Raw genomic sequence first — 27,516 nt, 5'->3', positions numbered from 1 at the left:
AAAACAGCCAATCTTGATTTAAAAATTGTCAATGATTGAGAATCCACCTTGACCCAACATAAGTTTTAACAATAGTTATTTATCCTCACCATTAAAAATCTGTGCCTTATTTCTAGTCTGAACTTATCTAGCTTCCACTTCTCCTTCATAAACTTACCTTAAGAAGTCCTTGCTTTTGATGACTACTAAGCAACAATCACTCTAGAGGTGGACTAAGGAGTGTTTCTAGTTAAAAAGAAAGTAAAGGATTGCCTTACCAAACTAAACCACCTCCAACCTGGCCTAGGAGTCTAAACAAGCAGACGTATCAATTAACATCCCAAAAGCTACCAGCTGCAGCTGATGTAAATCGGCATAGTTCCACTGAAGCCAATGCTGGCCAAGGCCAAGCCGAGGATCTGACCCTTAAAGTCAGTCTGTTTTGAAAAGTGCAGACTTAATTAGCGGTACTCTTTAATGTATATATATTTATTGTACGTTCCTATGTATTTTACAAAATTGTCTATTGCACACATTCAGGATACAGTTACAAACCAACTCTAGTAAATTAAAACCATTTTTTCCAAGCACAAGAAGAGGCATTACTCCTCAGTGAGAAGTTTAGCCATGGTGAGTTTCGAGTTTCCAACATCTATTTTTGCCACAGCCCCATCTAGAAAAGATAAATTAAAGTTTCTTTTTTAAAGTGGATAAAGTGTGTGTGTGTGTGTGTGTGTAGGGAGGATTCACCCTGAAACACAGGTGCTGGAATTAGGGGTGTTTGGGGTGCACCCCCTGACTTTAAGTGATTTCCACTATATACAGGACTTACAGTTTGGTTCAATGGCTCTCAGCACTCCCACTATACAAACTGTTCCAGCACCCTTGTCCTGAAACCCCCCAAATGGCCAAAGAGATCTTGCCAGAGTTTTATTAAAAGTCCCATCATTCAGCTGCAATCAGCATGATGGGTATAATGAAGAAAGCCCAGAAATACTGTCCTTAAAAATTAAGAATGGAGAATTAGACATAAGGACTTATAGCTCTCGGATTCTTTTGGCCAAAGTGATCCCCACTAGAGAGGCCAATTTGAGAGATATGGGATAGGGGACACTTAATTATGGGTTTGAAAGGACAGGGTGAAGAGTAGATCTGGATCCCAATGATTGGGAAGGAGGAGAAAGGTGGGGAAAGTTTACACAACTTTTAAACAATTGGAAAACTTGGAGAGACATTTCTAGGTGTGAAAAAGGAACTAAGAGTGAATGACCCATGTGCCTCTCCATAGAGAAACAATCTCAGCACTAGGTTCCAGGTCTATGTAACTATAGGGATCTGCTAAGGCAATCTAATGAAGGAGAGTCTGTTAAACTGAAAGAACTGACAATGGAACCCTGCTTGTTCTTTAAGCCAAAGGGGTCTCAACCTTTGTCCTTCTGAGCCCCCAGTCCCAAACATGTTATAAAATTCCACAGCCCACCCATGTCTACAACAACTGTTTTTCAGTAGATTAAAAGCCAGGGCCAGTGTTAAGGGGTAATAAGCAGAGCAATTGCCCAGGGCCTTATGACACAAGGGGCCCCACAAAGCTAAGTTGCTCAGGCTTCTGCCTGGGGAGAAGGTTCTTGGGCTTCAGCTTCAACCCCGAGAAGCAGGGCTTGGGATTCGGCTTTCTGCCCTGGGCCCCAGTGAGTCTAATGCTGGCCCTGCTCTCTGGTTTATTTTGGCGGACCCCCTGAAACTTGCTCATGGCCCCCCAGGGAGCCCTGGACCCGTGGTTGAGAACCGCGGCTTTAAGCTATCGTTTGCTGCAGTTGTCACAGATGAAGCTTTTCTCAAGGGCCCTGTAATGAGTGTCTGGCCGGAGAACAGACGACAGCATGCTACAGTTATGAGGAGAGCTTTAATCTGAAGATTAGATTTTAGTTGGTATCACAAAATGGATAAATAATGAATGGAAATAGGGTCACCTGCTTCCTTCGCTTAACACCAGCAGAAGCACTAAACCTTTTAAAATGTAAGGCTAACATTTTGTTTCACACTAATTCTGATACTTTACTCAGGCTCAGTTTCTCACCCTCCAGAGAGTGGCTGTTAAATGGTGCAGTGTTTAATAAAAGATAACTCAGGTAAAAATACTAATGGAAGGCTAAGTAGGAAACTGCAATACTTTAATTATAAGTCTCTTGTTGTCAGAACCCTCTTGTACACATGGTATTTATGATTACTGTGACAAAGCGCTGTCCTTGCCTCCGTGGGTCCCGCATTTCCCGGTGGATTTCGCTAGCCTCAGGGGCTCACTGTGACCCTCCACATAACCCTTCTCTCTCTAGAGACAAGGGTCACAGTCTACTGAGCCATTTTCATCATAAACCAGTGAGGGAGGTGAGGAGAAGTTATCCTTCCTTGCACAGTCTCTGTTGTCTCCCAGTCTCAGTGATTAATCAGGGGGCAAAGGAGGGGGGGGGGGAGCCCAGGCGCACCCTCTACTCCGGGCTCCAGCCCAGGGACCCTAATAGTATCAGCTATGGTAGCTGACCTTTTAGAAACATGACCTGTGCAATTCCCTGGGCTACTTCCCCCACAAGCAGCCCTCACTTCCTCAAGCTCCACTTCACCCTTACCTCAGGGCCTCCTTCCTTGTGCCTGATATGGTGTGTACTACTCAGCCTCTCCAACAGCGCAACTTCCTCCCCCAGCTCCTGACATGCACACCCACCTGACTAACTGGGAGGCTTTTAACTAGTTTCAGCCAGCCCCTGATTGGCTTCAGGTGTCCCAATCAACCTAGCATTCACCCTGCCTTCTGGAAAGTTCTTAATTGCCCCAGGTGCCTTAACTGACCTGGACCAGCTGCCATTTCACTTGTCCTGGTACCAGGGATTTGTTTAGCCTGGAGCTAATATATCTATCTCCCACTCCTTTTCTATAGCCATCCGGCCTTGCCCCGTCACATTATGTATGATCAGAGCCTATCCCCATTTGTGCCACTTCATCCCTTAAAGTTTTGCAGTTATTCAAGTGTCAAATGTTTCTACCACCTCACACCATTTCCTGTTCTGGGTATGACACAGATTTTATAGTGCCCTAGCACAACTGATCCTGGCCTCTGGGTGCTGCTATAATATAAATATTAAATAATTATAATAATTGCACAGAAACTATTCTGCGCGTGGTTTGGAGAGTTTTAAAATAAATTTATTGGGACTATTTCTTGCACCCCTCTGCCTGTGCAGACAGGTGCCTTTGTTTCCATGGGTAAAATCCTGGCTCCAGTGGAATCAATGGCAAAAGTCCTGCTGACTTTGTGGGACCAGGATTTCACCTTAGAAATCCAAGGTTTAGCAGGAGAGAAAAATTAAAACAAAAATATAAAATACCTCACCAAATGACCTAAAATAACTGTTCCACACATATCATTTTACTCCCTTAAAGTCACTGGGAGTTTTCAAAGCTGGAGCAAATAGAATGCTGGGAATCTCCCCTCCCCAAAAGGATTAGGCTCCCATTTCTAGCCCTGAAGGGTCACATGAGATTGGGAGATTACATTTATTGCTGTAATCAGGACTGAACACTGCCTGTGCTGGGCTTTGAACTGGTTTTGTTTTGGAGCGGAAATGCTCACATTTAGGGAAAAAATAGAAACGTTTTGGTGGCGAATTGATTTTGTTGTTGTATTTGTATTCAAGACAAGGAAACTGCAGGAAGCTGCTCAGGGGGTGAAACAGTAGAATAAATGCTAGGGGAGATGGATTAGTGGGCAGAGTGTTGAGGAGAGAGTGCATGATAAATGCAATTTATCATATGGCCCCTGCAGCCTTTCACATGGATATCACTGCCACGTTTTTATAATATATCTGTAAATACACACAAAGATACCCATCATCCTCATGGGATACATGACGCAAAAATTACAAAAGGAAAAATATAACCATTTTTTCACCCCCAAAAAATGGAATCCAAACCTTTTCCCAGCAGCAACGACTGCATGGATAACAGGATATTGTAACAGAGTATGATAATGCACACAGACAATATTTATTGTATTGTGTCATGAATTAAAATGCACCGGACAACATGAAAGTCATTGTGAAAGCATGGCTGTATTTGAAATTTGCAGCGCTCTTTTGCCTTTTTGCACTTCAGTTGCACCCTAATATCTTGCCCAAATTTTGTTGTTAGCCTGACTATTCTACTTGAACATTGCTGTCTCCATAGAAATAAATCACTGATAAACCCATCAGATTCATTTTAGCCAGATGAAGTAATAAAATAATCTCATTTGATAAGTGCACATTTCTAGCCCCCATGCTAGATTTTATTGCCTACTTCTTGTCATTTTGTTTAGTTTATGGGTACTGCTTTGCTTTCTAACACCTTTCAGAAATGGATTGGCTTACTCACTTTGTTATATGTGGCCGCGCAAAGTAAGAAAACACTTTGTTCCTGTGTCTTCATGGAGATAACATAGTACATAGGGGGTGTTAACAGGATTCAGATAAATAAATAATGACTACGAATATTGTAGGGGCCATCCGATGAAGTGAGCTGTAGCTCACGAAAGCTTATGCTCAAATAAATTTGTTAGTCTCTAAGGTGCCACAAGTACTCCTTTTCTTTTTATGAATATTGAGTATATTGGAAGCACTTATTCACTGACAAACCATGCATTTCGTGGCTAATGATTCTGCTTGGGGACTACTTGCTTCTGCTGGCTTCATCCTCCAATTCTACATAATGACAGGTTTCAGAGTGGTAGCCGTGTTAGTCTGTATCAGCAAAAACAACGAGGAGTCCTTGTGGCACCTTAGAGACTAACAAATTTAGGTGCCACAAGGAGCCCTCATTATTTTTACAGTTCATAATGTCTTACGTGTGCAATTCTGTCCAAGATGTTGCACTAGCAAGAAACCATTATTCTTAATATTAGAGTTGTACCAGTATTATGACAGCACCCACAGACCTGGATCCCTTTGTATTAGGCCCTGTGCAAACATATAACAAAAAGACAGCTTCTGCCCCCGTCTAGAGAGCTCACAATCTACATGTATAAATATAGACGATGGGAAATATCACGCCTTTGTGGACAAACTTAAGGTGACCGTTAAGGCATCAACGCTGCTCAGAGCTCAGCGTTAATGGAGCTCTGCCTGAGTGCAGGGGTCTGCTCACACAGAATTCTCTGCAGGCTTGATGCCTATGTTTTGAAATCCCTCTAAGAAACCACGCTGTAGGAAAAAGAATTTTTGTCTGTTTTGTGGTCTAAGTACAGAATTCAGGCTCCCCTACTTGATTATAGCCTGAACTGAGAGATCATCTCAGCTGGTATGGATCTGAATAGAGTGGCTGGTACTTTTATCAGACATTTTATCAATGCCCCTCTGCCATGTACATTGGTCAAACTGGACAGTCTCTACGTAAAAGAATAAATGGACACAAATCAGATGTCAAGAATTATAACATTCATAAACCAGTCGGAGAACACTTCAATCTCTCTGGTCACACAATCAGAGACATGAAGGTCGCTATCTTACAACAAAAAAACTTCAAATCCAGAGTCCAGCGAGAAACTGCTGAATTGGAATTCATTTGCAAATTGGATACTATTAATTTAGGCTTAAATAGAGACTGGGAGTGGCTAAGTCATTATGCAAGGTAGCCTATTTCCCCTTGTTTTTTCCTACCCCCACCCCCCCAGACGTTCTGGTTAAACTTGGATTTATGCTGGAAATGGCCCACCTTGATTGTCATGCACATTGTGGGGAGAGTAGTCAGTTTGGATGAGCTATTGCCAGCAGGAGAGTGAGTTTGTGTGTGGGGGGAGGGGGGGGGTGAGAAAACCTGGACTTGTGCTGGAAATGGCCCACCTTGATTATCATGCACATTGTAGGGAGAGTGGTCACTTTGGATGAGCTATTACCAGCAGGAGAGTGAGTTTGTGTGTGTATGGGGGTGGGGGGGTGAGAAAACCTGTATTTGTGCTGGAAATGGCCCACCTTGATTTTCATGCACATTGTAGGGAGAGTGGTCACTTTGGATAGGCTATTACCAGCAGGAGAGTGAGTTTGTGTGTGTGGTTTTTGGAGGGGGGTGAGGGGGTGAGAGAACCTGGATTTCTGCAGGAAATGGCCCACCTTGATTATCATACACATTGTGAAGAGAGTGGTCACTTTGGATGGGCTATTACCAGCAAGAGAGTGAGTTTGTGTGGGGGGGGCGGAGGGTGAGAAAACCTTGATTTGTGCTGGAAATGGCCCAACTTGATGATCACTTTAGATAAGCTATTACCAGCAGGAGAGTGGGGTGGGAGGAGGTATTGTTTCATGATGTCTGTGTATATAATGTCTTCTGCAGTTTCCACAGTATGCATCGGATGAAGTGAGCTGTAGCTCACGAAAGCTCATGCTCAAATAAATTGGTTAGTCTCTAAGGTGCCACAAGTACTCCTTTTCTTTTTATCAGTGTGGCCAGACCAAAGGGCACTATTCACCAAAGCTGAATAAATATTTGAGTTAGTGGCAGATTCAGTATGTTCAGGGATACTTCCTTTTGAGCATACCGCTCCTACTGTGGAGACTAGAAAGTGCGCAAGAAAGGTACTAAAGAGGTTTTAATGCAAACAGTGCTTTGTTAACCTATCAACCTAAACACTGGATTTTCTTAAGTTTTCTTCAGAGAATCTTTAATGAGAGGGGTTGAAATGAGCTGGCCCGTGTTGTCTCACTGAGCTGTACTTCTTCTTGGTGGCTGAATATTGTGCACCAGAAAGCTTTAATTTAAAAAAAACTAAGTCTCTAGCCTTTATGGCTGCAAAGGAAATCTGCAAAATGTGAATCAGAAGAAAGCCATGAAGTGATGTCTGCTGAGAGCTTGCAACAGGAGCGCTAAGAAAAGTGAAAATGCCCATTCATCTCAGTGAGGTGTATAACATACTACAACAATATAGATCCCAGGGTGTTGCCAAAGATACAGGCACTGATTAAAATTCCATTAGCAATAAGAAATAATCTGTTTCTTGCTAGCACTCCTCTGCGTCAGACTCTTCAGGTTGTTGACTCTGAAGCCTGATGATAACGATGTTGACATTTAAATTGTCAACTGTTTCAGTACTGACCACAGTACCCAAGAAAGGAGTGAGATGATCCTATCACGAAGATCAGCATAATCTATTGTGAGCAGCACCTCATTTTAGAGTCATGAGTGGGCAGAGTTTGTGTTTTGGATGGAGCTCAGGAAATGACTAACACTTATGGTTTCTTCCTCAGCCTGACCCTTAAGGAAGATAGCCACAAAAAGTTGAAAGTTAATATTTATATTGCAGAGGCACCCATAAACTGCTAAGCACTTTCCAATCACAGCAGAAGACACAGGCCTTGCCCTAATGAGTGCACAGTTTTAAAAAGTTCAGGTTTCAGACCATCAGAAAGACAGGTTGAGATGTGAGCGCGAATGGACAATGGAGGCCAGGAGTAGCGAGGCTGATTTGAGAGTCATTGGTGTAAAAGATGGCAGTTGGAGCTGTGTGAACAGACAAGATCATTTTGAGAAAGGGGGCAAAGACAGAAGGGGAGCAGCCTAAGAACAGAACTCTGAGAACCCCCCCCCTTCCCCCAACACACACACAAACACGACCTAGTGGGGAAAGAGGAAGGGGATTGGATGTGGATATCCAAGGTAGAGTCAAACATAACTATCACCTAGGAATCTAAGCAGCAATCACTCACACACACACACACACACACACAAGACCTAGTGGGGAAAGAGGAAGGGGACTGGATGTGCATATCCAAAGTAGAGTCAAAGGTAACTATCACCTAGGTATCTAAGCAGCAATCACCCACATTGACATAATGCTGTGTTTTATAAACTTCATCATGATTTATATCGTATTCTTGGTAGCGGCAGAGTCAAGACAAAAAAAATGTGTGGCTCTGGCCTGAAACATTTCTTGACAGTCACCCTTGAAGCCTTTATGAATCATGATTTTATGCTAATGCACACTTATGTGACTTTCCCAATATAGGTCACTTCCTTCGTTGCTACAAACACTTCACAGGAATGAAAATACCTGTTATACACGGACAGTTAGTATCCCTCTAGTTACAGCCTACACACTACGGTAAAACCTTTGAACAAAATATGTCTTGTGAGGTATCATCTGAAAACTAGTAACTCACTGATCGTTAATATTCTTGCATGTTGTATGTACACAATGGGTATACTGGAATTATAACTAAAATGTGTTCAAAACAGGAATTTAGAGATAAATATCTTTCATTGGACCAACTTCCGCTGGTGAGAGAGACAAGCTTTTGAGCTTACACAGCTCTTTTCAGATATTACTTCACCCACTTGTCATTTCCTGGGCTGCAATAACACTGTACACAAACCAGGTATGGGGGGGGGGGGGTTGTTAAACATATCTAGCCTAAACAAAGGAATCTGTGTTTACCTCAATATACATATAAGCAGTAAAACAGACTTATCAACGTAACAAGAAGAGGAGGCAAACCTCACATTAACAAGCAGGGGAGAAGACAGCATGTTGTTTACACCAGTGTTTCTGAACTACCAGTCTGTGGACCGGCACCAGTCCCTGAGATCTCATTGGCACAGTTTAGGAAGGCAGCAAGCCGATCCCTGGTATCAGAATGTTGAGAGACACTGGTCTACACCCAGCAGGAGAGAGCTAGGTCTGGGTTTTACTTTTCCAGAAGAATCCATTTCAAAGGCTTACTGGTCTATAAAGACAGGGATGCTGAACCTCAAATGATAAGCAATTGATTCAACTGATTGTATACAATATTGCTGTATTATAAAAGTGTACAGAGTGAGGTCTTTTCTGAAAGCTAATAACACACTAGTGAGTCATATAATTGTGAACTATATGTATTAACTCTATATAAGGAATTACAGATACTCACTGATATTAGGCTATATAGTCTGCCCATACAGGAGGGAATGTCCCAGCTATCTACCTGTCTCCTTTGTAAATTAAGTATGGTGGAATCAGAAACAATGGAAGCACCATTTACACAGAAATCATACAGAAGGATGGGAAGCCCACATAAAGGGTAGAAGAGCATGAGGTCATTCTGCCTCTTGAAACCAGTTCTTTGAACTTGGAAGATATAAACAAGGACAGAAGCCATTTTTGGCACCATCACTGCACAGACAATAGACCAGAGCTCTTGCAAGCTGAGAAAGATGGGTCCTTCAACCAAGATGGGGTTGAAGTCTCTGGAATTGAACATGGGTGAGATTTTTCACCTCAGAAGAAAAGAGAAGCCAGCCCCTTGTGCTTCTGTGGAAAGGAGAAAGTTAGCCATGACTGGGAAGAAGAATGACTGATGAGTGAAACCATCTTGAATAAAGCCTGTATCTTGCTAGCTCAAGTTTTAGACTTAGTTTTTTCACTTTTATTTGCTAGTAACCCTTTCTAACTTTATTCCTTTTACTCAGCTTCACTTAACCTATGTTTTATTTTATTATAAACCAACTCAGTGTGGTGTTTAAAGGGAGTGGTTATTTATCCCTACTTAAGTTAATAAGCTGTCATGTATTTGTGTGTCTTTACAGGAACAAACAAATCTTATTATTTCTCTGATCTGTCCACAAGAGGGCTGGACACTGCAGAGCACACAGCTTTAGGGAAATCTGGGACTGCAAGTGTGTTGGGGTCACACTGCAAACAGCGACCCAGGCTGGTAAAAGCCAGAGTGAGTCTGCAGAACGGCTGCTGGGGTCAGAAATGCTGAACCAGCTCACAGACCGTTAGAGTGTGACCTGCATGCAGATAGGCTGGTTGTAAGGTAGCCTGGAGCTACAAACAGCAAAACATTTTGAGGTCCTCAAGGTTACAGGGCAGGCAATGACACAACCCCTCAACTCGTCTGGATTGTTCCCCAGAATGTGAAATACACTATTTATGAAAATGCTGAACAGCTCTCTGTGGTTTTCACACTGTTTATTGGATCTGTCTAAAAATTCCAGAAATAATCACTGTGCCAGCTCCTCAGCTGGTGTAAATCAATATAGCTCCACTGAAGTCAATGGAGAGACACTGATTTACACCAGCTGAGCATCTGGCCCAAAATTATTGTGGAAAGACAGACTGAGGACTGCAATCAACCATACCACTTCAGTCAAACACTCACTGGATTAATTTACCAGCTGGAGTGTTATCCTGAGGACAGAGAGCTTTTAGCTTGTTTCAACTAGTTTTTTTGAATCTGAGCACATCAGAAATACATGCTCAAGAGATATTCCGATATTTACACTAGAGATAAAAAAGGAAACCAGACGCATTGAATGGGAATGAATCCATCCATCTGTTTGGAAGATGATTTTCAATATTATTTTCAGTGTAATTTTGTATATGTATATATGTATGATCGTATTTATCTGTGTAGACAGACACATAAGTGTATACAAAGGGTTAAGACCTGAAGAATTTGTATCTGTTCATGTTTTGCTACAAAATTAGTGTCTCTATTTTTAGCTTATTTTCATATTTTGGGTAAAATGTGATCCTTAATATTTTAAAGTCCATGCTTGCAGACAAAGTACATAATCATGCTGTTTCCCCTCAGTCTTCTAGTGTGTGTGAAATTTTAATGCTCAGTGAAGAGGAGAACTGAAAAAAGTTGGCTAGAGCGAAGCATAGTGTGGCTATGCTTTGTACAAGCTTCCTCCCACAGCTCTGCAAATGCATCCCTGTTCTGACCTTCAAGACCCCACTTATTCCATTAGGAAGCCTCTTTTGAGCAGAGTCTGCCCACTGTGCTGAAGTGCAGCATTTTGTGTAATGTGGATAAGTGTTCATGAGAACTAAATAGGCTGGGACCATGGAATTCATTTGACTTGTGACCTAATTTCAGGACTGAAATCTAAGTTTCTAGAGGGAGAAGCTGTGACACTGACACACCATGCAATCTTCTCTTCTACTGCTAACATTTGCTTTTATATTTTCTGAGAAGTTTAAAAAAATCGGAGGCAATTCTAATAAAATATTGCAATCATCACAAGTCCAATGCATATCATTTCCCCATTTTATGTTCACATCTGTGCTACTCATCAGCAGACTGAAATGGATTTTTTCAAAAAACTCCATTTTCTCAGTAACTATCAGTATTAAATATTAAATATATCCCAAAAGATTAACATAGGAAGGCTGAATGCTGAATAAGCCTTGTACAGTGCAAGTGCACCAAACTAAGATTCATTTCCCAGCAGAGCCTGGGATTGAGCTGATATAAATTCTAACAAAATAGTAAATTGTTGGATCTTATCAGAAGGTAATAACATATTTCATATTCTGATGGTTAAATATTTTTTCACAGTCTAGTTCAACCAAAAGATGTCTGAATGTTAAACCCAATTCTGATAACTATGTTGTAGTGTAAGGATAATGAATATTAAAACAGGCATTTTAGTCTGGAGACAGATTTTCTGTCTGAAGCTACAATAAAAACCATCATCAAACCTGCCTGTAAATCTAATCATCATGAAGGCCATTCACACATCGTATGGTCCGTAAGTTTATTTTCTAGATGGTTACACAGATAAAGAGAAGAAAAAAATCATGTCTATTTTATTAGTGCAGTCAGGTAAGTGGGATGCAGGAAGACAGTGTCTTGAAGTGAAATCCTGGTTCCATTGAAGCTAATGGAAGTTTTCCCATTGGCTTCAATGGGACCAGGATTCCACTCCAGATTCAAATCAGTGCCATAAGCATACTGAAATATAACTGATTCAGAACATCTCTCCTGGGGACTATGATTTGTGGGTTAGGGAAAATGTCTTTGGCATTTTAATGGGATATATTTTCAGTCTCAGCCAGCTGCCGACAGGTGGATCTAGGGTGACCAGACAGCAAGTGTGAAAAATCGGGACAGGAGGTGGGGGATAATAGGTGCCTATATAAGAAAAAGCCCCAAATATCAGGACTGTCCTATAAAATCAGGAAACCTGGTCACCCTAGGTGGATCAGAGGCGAGGACAGAAATGTTGTAGAAAGAAAGGGCATTAATGAGCCCATTATTGGTGCCCACGCTTCAAAAAGAACATTGACATACTGGAAAGGGTTCAGAACAGAGCTACAAGAATAATTCAAATACCAGAAAAACATGCCTTATAGTGAGAGATTTCAGAACACAATCTATTTAGTTTATCCAAGAAAAGGATAAGAGGTGAATTGAACACAGTGTACAAGCACCCAAATGGGGACAAGATTTCTCATAGAAGGTAACTCTCAAATTTAGCAGAAAGAGGTATAAGGAGATCTGTTGAGCGGAACCTGAAACTAGACAAATTCAGACTAGAAATAGGGCACACAAAAAATTAACACTAAGGGTAATTAACTGTTGGGACAACTTACCTAGAGATGTGGTGGATTCTTCATCACTTGAAGTCATTAAGTCAAGCCTGGATATATTTTTAAAAGATATGCTATAGATCAAACAGAAGTTACAGGCTTTATACAGAAATTAATGGGCAAGGTTCTACCTGTGGTTTGCGTTACGCAGAAGGTTTGTGTTATGCAGACCACTTGATCATAATGGTCTTAAAATCTATCAGTCTACAAAACAATCAGAGAAAAGGGGAGACGAGAGAAGGAAGGAAACCGAGTCTGAAAGTGAGATTATATTTATTGATTGATTGATATGGGATTTATCTGTTACCTGTACTCAACAGCCACTATAGGCACTACCCACTGCCAACTAAAATGTAACAAAAGGACAAAGCTGTCCCAGAGCTCTAAACACAGCACTCTATAGCTTTCAACTGCTGTTCACAAATCCGTATTAAATTAGTAGTAAAAGAAGAAAGGAAATAAGACTAGTAAGTAAGAACTTGCCTCTATATGGCCACATGTAAAAAACATTTACTCTCATCCTGTATCTTTCCTGATGCAGTCTCTTCTTCCTTTAACTACCCAGCCCAAGCTTTTCAGGGTTTTGTTTTTAAAGACGGACAAACCTCAATAATGATATCTAGTTGCTTGTTTTTAGTTTTAGAAGAGCTGCTCCAAAATAGGCTGTGAATTTAAAATTCTGATTGTTTCTTCATGGCTTGCCTCTTGTTTGGGGGCAGGACTCTGCCAGGGTGTGGCTTGTGTGGGCCACTAAAAAAAAAAAATTGATTTTCATTTGACCATTTCAAAACATTTTGGCTTGAGCTTGTCATTTCAAAACAACATATATTTTTGAAATGTGGTCAATATAAAAAACCTCTCACAAATAAGGGTGAAAAACCCCAAAAAAGGTCAACTCGCTGTTGACTAAAAATTATTTTTTGTGTTTTTCAATTTGATGAAAAATCTTGAAAAAAATGGTTTCAGGTCAGATCAAACTGGATTTACTTTTTTTCTTTTTCGGTTTGGTCCCCAAATTCCACGCTCATTTAAATCCAGGAAGGAATAGGAGTGGGTCAGGCCACCTGTCCTTGCAGAAGGCAGCAAAGGCAAAGTTCTACTGCACAGAAGGCTCCATGCCAAGGTTTGAACCTTGAATGATAAAATATTTGCCTTTCTTCTATAGCATCTCAAAAGTGCTTTATAAACCTTATAAGTTAGTTAATTACTATTGTTCCTATCTTACATAAGGGAAAATTGAGGCAGAGACGAGGACAGAACCCAGATCTTCTAGCAACTAGTTTTGTGCTTTAGCCGTGAAACTATCCTTAAGTACGCTCGAGATAAGTAAAGAAGGAACATAAAGAGTTCTGAAGAAAAGGAAATCACCATTTTCCTAGAGCATCATGGTAGGGAAGGAAAGAAGAGTCCAAGAAGAGGCATTGCTATAGAGGAAATGAAAAAAAATCACAACTAGTGGAATTTACTAGGGGCTAGGCAGGAAGAAAAAAAAAAACAGTTACACATCAAAGCCTTTCTTGTAGATCCCCTCCACTTTGTTGTGGATACAGTATGCTAAAGTTTTGCTCCTGATTCCCAAGCTGGGAGTCCCCTTCCTCACCAGATCTCAGCTCTTCTTTGAAGTTCCATGACCTTAAGAGTGTATAGCTAAAAGACATTCATTTATGCACAAAGGAAAATGAGTTCATGAACTGCAAACACGTAACCAAGTTAAATATGCCGAAAAGACAAGTAGCTGGGTCTTACAATCTTCAGTCAGCTGGACTGTGGGTTTTAAATTTAAAGTTGCTTTCAAGGATAGCATGAGCTAGCAACTACCTCAAAGAGAAATGGTGTTCTTCAAGAGATAACAGGGAACACCACTAAGCAAAGAGGAACGCATGAGAAAATAAAGAAACTCCAGTATGAACGCATGAGAAAAATAAAGAAACTACATAAAAGAGGGAGGAAAAATAACCAAGGGAATAGTTCAGACCAACTCCGAAATGACAGACAAAAGTAGCTTGATGATTCAGTTATATAAACAGCACTTTGAAAAATGTGCTATGACATTAGAGATAATCCCTTGCTGCAGTTTAAAGAAAATCTGGATGGAAAGACGACCATGCATTTCGTACAAGAAAATAGTCTAAGTGCTGAAAGAAAAACTGGAGAAGTTTGTGGTTTTGCACTGTCATCAAGGTTATATTTAGTAACCTATTAAAATATTTCAAAATGGCATTAGTGAAACTTATTCCTAAATAAGCACAGCATGGATTACTGAACTTCTTATGAACAACGTGGCTAGCCTCCCCTGTGACATACTCAGACGCCTCTGTTCTCAATGCGACGCACTGAGACCATTCAATAAAACCCAGTTCATTTGACAAAGCAGCCCAAAAATCACTAAAAGAGTTCAATTTAGTGTCTGGGAGAAAACCAATTGCCTGTAGCATTGTGAAACTAGGTAGAGCGTTCACCGTTGCTGTAGGGCCTGATCCTGAGAGGTGGTGAACCCCTCCAACTTCTGTTGGCAAATGCAGTTTTCTGAGTTTAAGAATACCCAATAAAACACTAAATGACGTGGCCTTTTCTTACCATTCCATAACCATATGGACTGAACAATATTTTCTCTGGGTGCCTATGATCTTTAAGGCCTTCCTTTGGCTCCAGTTACTGAGTTTGCTGTTCACATACTCTGGCAGACTTCACCGACTAATTCCTTTAAGGATTCAAGAGTTGGGTATAGGGGAAGCTCAATGCAGCACTATTAAGCCTGCAATATAGGGCAGTGTCACTTATAATCATGAATGTGTATCACACTTCCCTACTCTCATGATGGAACTATGGTCCAGTATTTCCCAAGAAGAACACATAAAAATAATAAGAAAATGCCATGCCTAAATCATAAGTCACTCAACTGTGGTTTAAGTTGAACAGAAAGATTTTCAACACTTAAATCTCACCTTGTCAGAATAAAATATAGCTTCTCCTTCACTATCTCTGCAATTTGTAAAAAGGTGGAAATGACACCTTGGGATGTGTTAATTAATTGAAATCATTTATCCTTAATAATCATATATTTAATCTCAAACTAGTTTTCTTAGAGCAGTGGTTTTCAAACTTTTTTCATTTGCAGACCCCTAAAAAAAATGTTGAATGGCAGTGTGGACCCCTTTGAAAATCTTAGGCATAGTCTGTGGACTGGCAGGGGTTCACAGACCACAGGTTGAAAACCACTATCTTAGGGGCTTGTCATTTAAAGTTCACATTGTAAACTTCTCGTAGATACCAACATTTTGTGCATGGGTCTGGAATGGGAAGGTTGCCAGTCATGTTATTCTAAACTCTGCACATGTTGTGTCCAAACAGAACTTTCTATCAGAGAGCAGCTGAGGACATCTCTATTTAGGTTAGTAGGGTTGCTCTAATTGCTGGGTCTCAGACGTTCTCTGAAGGCGCACAAAAAATATAGGTACTACTTGTACTGTGTTAGGAGCTCTATTTTTTCAGATAACTAATTTAATGTTAAGTAAAAATCTTCTGAGAGTTTTATTAAACATTGCTTGTAAAGATTAATTGGCTGCAGCGGTGAAGAAACATACATTATTTATAGAGTCATAGTCCAAATAGTAAAAAGAAAAGGAGTACTTGTGGCACCTTAGAGACTAACAAATTTATTTGAGCATAAGCTTTCGTGAGCTACAGCTCACTTCATCGAGCTGTAGCTCACAAAAGCTTATGCTCAAATAAATTTGTTAGCCTGTAAGGTGCCACAAGTACTCCTTTTCTTTTTGCGGATACAGACTAACACGGCTGCTACTCTGAAACCAGTCCAAATAGTTTACATGTTTCCTTATTGGCATTCAAAAGTGCAACAATGCCTGTGAAATCCCTAAAACAAAAATCTGCCCATGAAAACAGCTCCAAAAAAAAGCAGTTTCTAATGTATGGAACCTTAATTTAATCTTACACAATTCTGATATTTGGGGACAATTTTTGCAAACTTGGTTGTTATACTGAAATTGTCTGGCCTGCGTTAAACAGGAAATCAGACTACATCTCAGGGTCACTTCTGCCCTTGGAATCAAAGAATTACTATTGTAGGAGGGCCCAAAGTCCCCAGTCAGAACAGGACTCCACTGCACTCTGCACTGTACACAGGCCCCTCCCCTGAAAAGGTTATCATCTAATTTTGAAATCTGTTCTATTTACATTTATCACTTTCATTTCCTGCTTCAGCTGATACAAGTTTTAAATGGCCCCTCTAATGTTTTAAAATGACATTTGGCATTAGAACTTGAGAGGGATGAAGTTCATCCATATTTAAGATATAATCCCATCTACGCAATAGTACAAACATTGCCTCACAGTTTAAATACCAGTAAAGAAAAATTCCCCCACAGCCACCAGCTTTTATTATAGGTCACTGATCACAAAGTAGCAGCCTTTTATCCTAATTCTACCTGTGCATCCTAGGACTGGGCTACTCCATGCAACTGACCAACACTAAATTGCAGGTGGAGAAGAAACCTAAAGACGTGTTCTGATTTGTGTCTGTGGGACTCTGGCAATTACCGGACTAAAAGCTGGGGGACAGACACCCAGCTACAGCTGAACAGCACACAGTGTAAGTCAGCAATGTGTGTGTGCACAACAGGGCCTTAAAACTCACCTTGCACTCCTCTGGTCCTTCTTCAGTCAGGGCCTTTCCCCCTGCACTGAGTTAGAGCAGCAGCTGGGGTGTGCGCAGCAATTCAGACTCCTCCAGCCCTGGGGTTGCGGCGGGGAAAGCGAGAGAGCTCCTCTCCCCTGGGGCTGCAGCAGGGAAAGCGAACTCCTCCAGCCCCAGGGCTGCGACAGGGAGAGCGAACTCCTCCAGCCCCAGGGCTGCGACAGGGAGAGCGAACTCCTCCAAGCCCGCTCTCTCACTCTCCCCGCTGCCACCCAGGAGGTGCTCTGCGTCCCAGGGCAATTATTGGGGGGGGGGGGGCTGTGCCCCTGCTTGCCCCCCTTCTGCATGCCCCTGGAGCAGCCTATGGGCTACTCTAACTTACATTGACCAAAAACAGTCCCAACGTGCGGAAACTGCAGGCTGGGATCAGTATGAAATGGAGCTGTCCTGTCCAGGCCTCCTTTATGCAGCACCTTTTCTCTGCCATGCTGCCCAGAAGAAGGGAGATGGAGGGGCCTAACATCCTCTATGCCAGTTCTCTGCCGAGAAAGGATCCTCCTTGCACTGAGGCTGGATTCACTGGCTTTAAGTGCAGATTGTACCAGCAGTACAGGGCAAAACAGCCTCACTCTTTAGACCAGGCTTTTAGCCCTACAAAGAGAGCAGTCAAACTCAGCATCCCACTGTTTAAAACACACCACGTGAATTTAAGCATGCACAAATGTCAATACTAATTTCCCCATTTATCATCCACTATAACAATGAGGAAGAATAAATGCACAGCCATTTACCTCTAGAAATGTGTTCCTGCTGGGCACACTGTTTAAGCAGAGCACGGGAGAAGCATTTCTCTGCTTAATTCCATCAGTGAAAAATCTGGTTATCATTGTGACAAAGAACCACATTCCCATTTAAAGAATGTATTGGGTAGCCATGTGCCCCTGAACATGGGGAACGTCCCGGTTTTCACAGCTTGCCTCTGTGTTTCACCGGGAACCTTGTAAATCCCCCAACAGACTGTTTATGAGAAAGAGCTGCCAGACAGCTGAGCTGGTGGAACTGATGCCATGCTGGGTAAATGCTTAGGCACTCTAAGGACCACCCCACCACAAGCACACTCCACTCTGCCCACTGAGAAATCTCAGAATGAGCACCCACCTCCAACTGCACCTTCCCCTGCAGGCAGAGTCAGATCCGTGTCCTGTCAGTCTGGACAATGCTGTGAACGATGAGCCTGCAGACAACTCATTTTTTACCAGTATTACTATATATAGGTGGCTGTCTACCACCCTTGGCTGGTATCCATGCTTGTGCTCACCTCTGCTGCACCATGGGGAGCAACAGATTGTGGCAGGGCTTGACAGGAAGGACACAGAGGACTCAGAGTGAATGCAAGAGGGAGATTGCGGCAGCAGAAAAGGGGGAGGCAGGAAGTTGAGTGCTCAAGAGAGGAGAGAAAGGAGGAGAAGACTGACAGACTGGGGAAGGAAGAGAAGGTGAGCGGGGTGGGGGGAGAACTGAGGAAAACAAAAAAATGATAAAAGCACAGAAAACATAAGATAGAGGAGCAGGCAACTTCCTCTCTTACCTCCCCCAGTGGCCAAGTCCCTCTTACGCACACCTTTCTTGACTCCATCCAAACTATCCCTTATGAAACCCATAAATCTAACATTTACATTACAAATATATCCCCTATGTAAACGCATGTTTACATGTCATTACCATTCCTTTGAGCAATCTAGTCTCCAAAAAGGAGGACAATAAAAATCCAGGAAATGGAGATTAAAGGCTACTGCTGTCCCCAATTCAAGCCCTAGAACCTAGATACCACAGGTTATTTTGCTGCAGTGTGAGATTTTACTAGCTTTTGCGAAGTAACATTCAAATCCTTACATGAATATATTTTGGTAGTAATCGGTACTGCACTTAATACAGTAAAACATTCCAAAAGCTAACACTTAAATTCCTCTGTACATACACAGACACAGACTTCCAAAGTCTCATTGCCAAATTTGTGAACAGAGTTCTTATATTAGGATCTATTCCCTAAACTAACATTCATGATTTTCCATTTATTTCCAAACTATCCATTTTAGGAAGGGAAAGGAAAAGAAGAAATACATCTGTGAGTGAAAAAGAATGGTGTGTGTTTAAGGGATAGCTTTGAATATAACTATGCTGCAATTTTCATCTTTGCCATCATTTTTCTGCTGAGAAAAATAAAATTGATAAATAATTGATGGCTCTCTGTTATTTACTCTGTTCACCAAGAGGATGGTAAATGCCAGTGTCAAATATATTCTCAATGTTGCATTTGTATTCAGAAAAAAATTAGCAATTCCACATACTCTCTTTGCTGTATTCTTCCCAGTTTTACTTTCCCTGTAACCTACTCAACCCACTTGAGTGTTAACAGACATGCTTTCCCCTGCAGCACTGACCACTAAATGCACTGGGGTCAGACTGTACTGACAGGAGATTTTATAACAAAGGGGGAAATGTTTCAGAACTAATATATTTCTTCTAGTTTTAGGATGGATACTACCCTTTTCTTTTTCCTAACATTTCCACATTACGCTGCACATTTTGACGGAGGACAGAGGCAAGCAGACAGTCTCAGGAAGAGCAGAATGAGAACTGCATAAATTTAGAGGACTGCAGTTTGTTATCATAGCAATTAAAGATGTCTTTTTGGTAACATCATCTTGGAATTAGCATGAGTTGTTTGGCTGAGAGTCACTCAGCTCAGCCATTACATTTTAATCCTTTTAATTCAAATAGCTTTTTCATGAAACACAACAAAATCCCCATACAACATCCCCCAAAACAACAGTATTAGCAAAGCCTATACACTTAGCCCTGGTCTGCACTACAGAGTTACGTCAACGTGAGGCAGTTTACTTCAACCCAACTTGGTAAGAGTCTAACTAAAATGCAGCTCCCACTGCGGTAACTCACCTGCGACACCAACTCAATAACTCCACCTCTGCGAGAGGCGTAGCACTTAGGTTGTTGTAACTAGGTTGATGCAGTGTCACTGTAGACACTGCATTGCTTACATGAACTGTTGCTGCCTTTCAGAAGCCATCCCACAATGCCCCACGCTGAATCGGTGCAAGCACTCATGGTGAGGACGTGCACTGCTGACACAAGGAGCATAGTGTGGACATGCAAAAGCAGTTTAATTACTGTGGTGGCTGTATGCCAACGTATCTTAGGTCAACTTAATTTTGTAGTGTAGACTTGCCCTTAAGCTACTTTAACATTCCATTCACCCACTGCTGGGGTTTAACAGTTTAAGTATGTGCAATCAGTGATTGCCAATGACTCTCCCTCCTTTTAAAAGGGACAAAAAGAAATGAAAACACAGGAATCATCACAGCTAACTAATGCATGGTGGAAAGATCTGTACCACAGTCACTGGGCCACATGCTGCTCTCCTAAAGATAAAGCCACAGGATGGTAAAACAAATGTCCCAGTACAGAGGTAATGAGTGTGGCTTGCAAATGGAATGGATCCAGGTCAGTGAAGCAACCTCACCAATCCTCAACCTACACCCTCCTTCCCTAGCAAGCTGGGTTACTTGGAAGCCTTGGAAGATTTTCATTGCCTCCTTTCCCCTGTGTCCTAAACCCCTTATTATTACAAGTTGTGGGAAGGATAGCAGGTGCAGAGGAGAGTTACTGCTGGTTCTACAGCAGCCACTTCTCATTGCACATCCATCCAATCCCCAGGAAAGCATGCAGCAGAAAACAGGCACTTCCCAGCTCAGCCCACCTGGTATTTGTGATGATGAAGCACAAATTACTAAGAACTCAGCTTGACTCACAGATTCCAGGTAGTGTTTACAGAACTGGCAATTAGTAGGGGTCTACTTAAATAGCAGAGAAATCACACATTTTTTGGCGGGTTGGTCATGGCATACACTTCGCAGATGTTTAACACATCTGCGAAATTTGCTATTTATGCGTGACCAACACACAAAAAATGTGTGATTTCTCTGCAGCATTTCACAAACTGGGGGCCCCACCCCAAAAGGGGGTCATAAGCCAACTGTAGGGGGGTCCCGGTATTGTCACCCGTACTTCTATTCAGCTGCTGTTGGCAGTGATGCCCGAAGCTAGGCGGCTGGAGAGCAGCAGCTGATGGCCAGGCGCCAAGCTCTGAAAACAGCACCGCCGCAAGCAGCAGCACAAAAGTCAAGGTGGCAATACCATACCCTGCCACCCTTACTTCTCTGCTGCTGCAGGCAGAGGCACTGCCTTCAGAGCTCGACACCTGGCCAGCAGCTGCTTCTCTCCGCTCTGCCTTCCGAGCTGGTCAGCTAGAGACCAGATTTCACAGTCCATGATCGCGATTTTCACATCTGCAAATCTGGAAGTCCCCTAGCAATTAGACTCAAAACAAAATATTTTTATTGTGAACTGAGTACATTTTATATGGAATCACAGAGACATAATGAACATGAAACCTTACAATGCCAATTTTGCATCATTATTTTGCAAAGAAGAATCACTCTTTAAACTTAGATAGAGTACTAGAGGAAGAAATCTTCCAAGGCCTCTGTTTTAGGCTCCTTTGCCCAGAGTCCCATGGACCTCAATGGAGCACCACATTGCAGATCCCTTTGCCCATTTGCCCATTCTCTAAGCTGAGAACTTAGAAGGACTACAGTATTGCAAACTGATATGTAGGGTGACTAGTTAAGGCGGATGCAGGGATAAATATAAAATAATCTATAGCCCTCTCTATCAGCTAGTTATCAGCTTCTGATACAGCCATCATGGGATGTGCCATTGCTACAATTATTTCCGCAACCACACCTTCAGATATTGACAAGAACAACTTGGCAGTTGGGAGTCTCAGGTACCTCCCATATGCAAAAAAGAGCACAGCTTTATTCTCCTAACAATACAAACAGATTACCTATGAAGTTAGGACCAGGTCAGTCTGTTTATCAGAAGGGACTAGAGACACATTTTCCCCCACCTACTATACACATACAGATTTACACGTCCTGTGGCCAGGTGTGTACCAATGGAGACTAGATTTGCCTTGCACATATGTTTTTAGAATTCTTGCTCATATAGGCAAAAGGTATGTCTACACCTCCTTTGTTACTCTCCTTCCCCTACAGGAAGTAGAAGGCTTCCAAAGTCCCTGGGCCACAAACAGAGGCCAGAGCAACGTCCCTCTGACTGCTTTCAACTCTGCAGGGAGTTCCTCTGAGGATGCCTTGGTTCACTGGAGCCACTAGCTGGATTGAATTAGCTTGGAATTTTGGTGCAGGATATTAGGTCCAGCTCCATACTTGGGGAACTTCTATTGCCTGTTATGGCTCATTGCACTTTAATAAACGTCTTACACTCCTTTAGGAGGGAGGTATCTAAGAGGACTTTTTCCTGTAACATAATAATGTTTTCTACCATTTTCCTGTTATGTATATTGTCGATCTAAGTTACTTATATGGTGCCCATCATAGCAGTATCTGAGCACTTCACAGTCTTTAATAAATTTACCCTCACAGCTGTTCTCTGAGATAGAGAAGTGCTATCATCACTATTTTATAGCTGGGAATTGAGGCACAGAATGGCTCACTGACTTGCCCTAGATCACACAGGAAGCTTGTGACAGAGCAAGGAACTAAACTCGTGTCTTCCAAGTGCTAAGCTAGTACTCTGATCACTAGACCATCCTGGGTGTGTGTTTCATAGAAGAGAAATCTTCATTAGCTGTCAGAAGAATAGGTCCTAGGATACACAATTGAACTATTCTGATTTAATCCAACGGGAGGCAAGCTCACACATGCACACTTACCAATTCATCACAAGGGGATGATTTGGGGTTGGGAACAATTTTAGCCAATAGTAATACCAATGTGGCCACTGGAAACTTAGCTTTTTTAGTTATAAAAATGATTTAAAAATATGTCCAGAATCTGGAATTATACGGATGCTTCTCTGATATCATAGGACGTTACTGTTAAAAGGTGATCAGGAACAGAAGGGGAAAAAAAACTGCCAAGGAGAATCTTCCTCCCACTTGCTGCTTGTTTATTCAGAAAAAATTAAGGATTAGGAAAAAAAGTAAAAGTCCATAAATTACACATTAATTGAAAAAAAAAAAAAAAAGGCTCTATGACATCAGGAAAAATATCCAGTCCCTAGATTGCATTTCTCCCCAGAGCGTTATAAAATCCATTGAGTTTACATGACATAGTGGTTCCTCTAAGAAGCTGCAGTAGAACTTACATGGTAACGGCGTATTTGTTTAATAGTGAATCACAGAGTAAACAGGCTGATAAAACCAAGCATTATAGTTAACTTATTAGGCTGCCCAAGAACTGTTGCAAAGCAGTGAGGTCTGATCCTGACAGATGTTGAGCATCCTAAACTTCCATTAGCTCTAATGGAAATTTCACCTCAGTCAGCACTGCAGGATCAAGCTCAAAGCCTGGAACGCTGTTTTTTTTCTTGGTCACCAGCTTCAGAACGTCACAACTCCTCAGGCTCATGGGATGTCACAGTTAGGCGGCTGATTAGATTGAAATACTTGGGATCTGATTCTGTAATCCTTGCTTTCATAGGTAGGCCCTCCAACTTCAATGGGACTACTCATGTGAGTAAGTAATATTCAGGTGAGTAAGAGCTGCAAGATTGGGCCCCGGTACCAGTCCAATGATTATGAGCCTGATTCATGCCAAGTAGTACTCAGGAGTAGTCAAACTAAAATCAATGTAATATTATAAGGAAGGTATTGCACAAAGAAGGGCTGGCCCTGGATATGGGGGTGGTGTTGGAAGTTCCCCTGGTGTACACCCACTGACTCCCCCTAGCAATTGGAAGTCCTGAATTATAGCAAGAATAAACTCCCACACTTTCTCCTTGTATAAAAATAAAAATAAAAAAAGGATGACATCTGAGCCAAATCAAGCATCGTTTCTCTATTAAAGACATTCTTAATTCTCTATTTACAGTAAAACTAATCAGAGTATAAATATACTAAATGAAAATATTTACCTGTTGTGAATAGGTCCTCTGAACTTTGGGTCAAATTTCCTTGGTTCACCTGCATTTAAAATAAGATATTATAAAAAACAGATCCTGGTAAAAATATGAACTATGTTCTTTTAACAGCAGTCCTTCAGGAACATCTTTCCAAGATGCGCAGTGTAACCCGTTCTAGTAAATTAATTCTTAGAAGCAATACCAGTATCTCATTGCTTACTTTGACCTGCTCTGTGACTGCAGCAGAGGTCAGAGCTTTGGGGTATCTATCTATCTTAGGTACTTATATAGCCACCATTACTTTAGTACTAAACAATCTTTAACGTATTCATCCTCACAACATTCTTGTGAGGTAGGGAAGTGCTGTTACGCCATTTTACAGATAGGAATGTGGCGGAGAGAGTCTGATCTGCCCAAGGTCACACAGGGAGACTGTGGCAGAACAGAGAATTGAACGTTGAACCCGTGTCTCCTGAATAAGAAGTGAATGCCCTAACCACTGGATCACCCTTCAAGAAAGCTAATGATTTGGAGCCATGTCTGCAGCTCCCATGCAGCTATAGAATCTATATGGAGGCTAACAGAATTATGCTCACCCCAGGGTTTTACACCATGCTGCTTGGGATCAATGGCTTTTACAGGAGACAATGCCACATCACAGCAGCATGGAGGGGTAATATATGGTCATTAGCCTACAAGGGGATTAACGTTAGCTCAGTTTGCCCTTCCTTTGCACAGGTGCTCATAGGAGATAATGAGGCAATCCTGGAGACTGCGGGCCAGTCAAGTTGCCCAGCAGGCAGGAAGGAAACCTCTATGGGTCTGATTTACCATTGCCCTTCATCTTCCGTAGTCATTTATACCAGTGCAAAGTGAATGGAACATTCCATCCTGCTACTTGAAATAGGTAGCAATTGCACTGCATGATTTCACTGGGTGTCAAGCAATGGTGAATCAGGCCTGGATGCTTGAAACACAGAAGGAGAAGACATTCTGTAGCATGGGTGCTGGAACTAGGAGTGCTGCCACCCCTCCTGGCCATCATATACAGGGTTTACAATTTGGTTCAATGGATCCCAGCACCCCTAGTGTACAAATTGTTCCAGCACCCCTATTCTGGAGTAAGAAAGATGCCAAACCTCATACAGGAGTGAAGTGATGACACAGGCTGGAGATTCTGTTATTATATTGCAGCATCAGATGAATTGTTTTGTTTGCTTGTTAAAACTGTTTCTTGCTGAATGCCCTGCTGAAAGCCTCAAAGAAGAACACAGGCAACTTTTGTTGGTTTTTAAGGTTTTTGCTAATCCACCTGGCAAACCATCCTGCCACTTACACTCTTTTATTCTGCCTGGCCCTGCATGCCTTGTTGTGACAACAAAATCCACCACAGACATCAATGGGAGCAGTGCATGAGAAAGGAGCGCAGGACTGGGCTGTATGGTCAACAGCAAGCCTCACCCCAGAGAATGGCAAGCCTGTTGAAGTGCTATTTTTGATAACAAAAGTTTAACTGTATCAGGGCTGATATATGGGCTTAAGAATGACAGTAACAAAAATAAACATCAGCTATGATATAAATGATACCAGTAACTATAACCAGATATTCCTTGCTACAACTTCACTGTTATCAGGTGTTTGTTAACAAATTAATCAAAGATGTCTTATGAGCATAAGTTATAAAATACATCTGGCCAAAATAAGGAAAGTAGCGTGATTTTTTTAAAGAAGTTATACATGGCCATTTCTGCAGTTATTTTAAACAGAGCACTCTTCCCAATGTATTTCTTCTAGAGTCATACTTCATAAGAGAGAAAATGTTCAATGCTGTTTCAATTCTTTTTGGGCTTGTAGCTTTATTCCTATAACTACTCACTGAGAATATAATTGCAAGTGTTCGTTTGAAATAAAATGGTTTCTTTGCAACTCCTTCCCCACCCGATGCTCAGTTTAAAAAAAAACCCACAAAAAACCCAAAACCATTTGATACCTGGTATTTTGCAGATTAATTCAGGTTTCAAATTAAGCAGAAAATTTGCTTTTGCTGAAGTTGTGGTTTTGTTCATTAAACTCATAATAAGCCCCTGAGGGTTTGGAAGAAGCAGTGTGAAACCAAAAATGAACATTCTTCAAGGAAAAAAAGAGCCAAGAAAAACCCTAATTTAAAATCTCTCACTGAAAAATATAGCATCTTTCTCATGACCTCCAAAACTTTCTCTTTTCTACTGGTTCACTCCTATTTTATCAAGGCTCATTCTGAGTGTTATAGTAAACGTACCAATTTTTCTAGACCTCTTTCCTCCTCCCCCCTCCCCCTAAAAGACCTACAGAATTTCATAGGAATGAAATCAGCAAAGTTCTATAGATACTAAATAGGCTTCTACAAAATTCATTCTAAAACCCACAGAATTTAATAGAGAGTATGATATTTTTCAAGGAATTTGAAAACCAATCTACAAATTCTAATAGAAAATCATATCCCTGCCATAGAATTCTATAGGGCAACTGAAACATTACCTAGAAAGGATCTCATTGTCTATTAAGGTCAGTAGAAAATTCCCACAAAAGCAGTTCTGCTAGCTTTCCTGGTCTGTCTTTGCTTTTCCTCCCTCTATCAGCACCTGTCTTGAGTGGCTGAGGCTCAGCCTCTCTAAGACATAATGGGACTCCCAAAATCCCCAAGCAGCCCAATCTTGTGCTATCTGAAAGATTACCTTCTTCTCTCTAAAATGTTAAAATATATTTTAAAATACATTACTACTCATTTTTTTCATGCAGAAGGAAGAAAAATACAGCTTTTGTACACAATTACTATCTATATATATGTATTACTACAGCACAAATTCCCATATCTATCTAATGCATTGCAAATAGATTATATACATGTGCCAAACATGTTTGCTTCATACAAATGAAAAAAAATAATATATAAAAATACAATGTACATAAGATTCATGACTGTCTTCTCAAAATTCCTTTCCCAAATAGACTACACTTTTAAACTTTTAATTGTACTTTCCTCTCTCTCTCCCGGCTGGAATACCCGATATAAGCAGTTTGTATCTTCAGAACAGCTCACCTAATCCCTTCTCCAAATCAGCACCATAAGATAAGGCATTTATCTGTTTTCCAATGTTTTAATTTAACGGCTTAAAAAGTTACCAGTGCTATTTTAACCCAGCATTATATTTCATCCAGAGTTAATTTTAACTGCTATGTTCTTTAACAAAAATTTGAAGATTTGTAATCATTCTATTGGCTGACTTCCCATTTCTGATGTAAACTAGCCATGTGAAACATTAGTAACAACTTCAATTAGTGTCATTGTCAAATCTACCTGACAACTTCAACTCTCAAGGCCCAGATCCACAGGAGGTAAAGCAAAATCCTAAACCCCAAATTTAGGCACCTAAATCCCAGTTTTAAGTAACCCTGAGTTCAACAAACCCCCCACCTCAGCTACTGCCTAATTCTGTAAACACCTAAACTGACAGCACAA

The 27,516-nt window shown here is 41.3% G+C and overlaps 1 protein-coding gene across 10 annotated transcripts in view; it reads right to left on the bottom strand.

Annotated features, from left to right (window-relative positions):
• The window catches only part of SLC44A5 (solute carrier family 44 member 5), a 179,283-nt gene that overhangs the window by 57,081 nt on the left and 94,686 nt on the right, over positions 1 to 27,516 (bottom strand). For 8 of the 10 annotated variants that reach the window (XM_037907465.2, XM_037907467.2, XM_027824998.3 and 5 more), the window contains exon 2: positions 24,030 to 24,078. In XM_037907465.2, coding sequence (XP_037763393.1) covers positions 24,030 to 24,078 — 49 coding nt within the window. Of the gene's footprint in view, positions 1 to 24,029; positions 24,079 to 25,353; positions 25,430 to 27,516 lie in introns of those variants that run through there. The other 2 variants (XM_043521592.1, XM_043521593.1) reach the window with 1 other exon arrangement.

This window comes from Chelonia mydas, chromosome 8 (assembly GCF_015237465.2).
Source record: "Chelonia mydas isolate rCheMyd1 chromosome 8, rCheMyd1.pri.v2, whole genome shotgun sequence".
NCBI classification, from domain to species: domain Eukaryota; kingdom Metazoa; phylum Chordata; order Testudines; family Cheloniidae; genus Chelonia; species Chelonia mydas.
The sequence above is the reverse complement of the archived record's forward strand: the minus strand, read 5'-3'. Positions and strand labels throughout refer to the sequence as shown.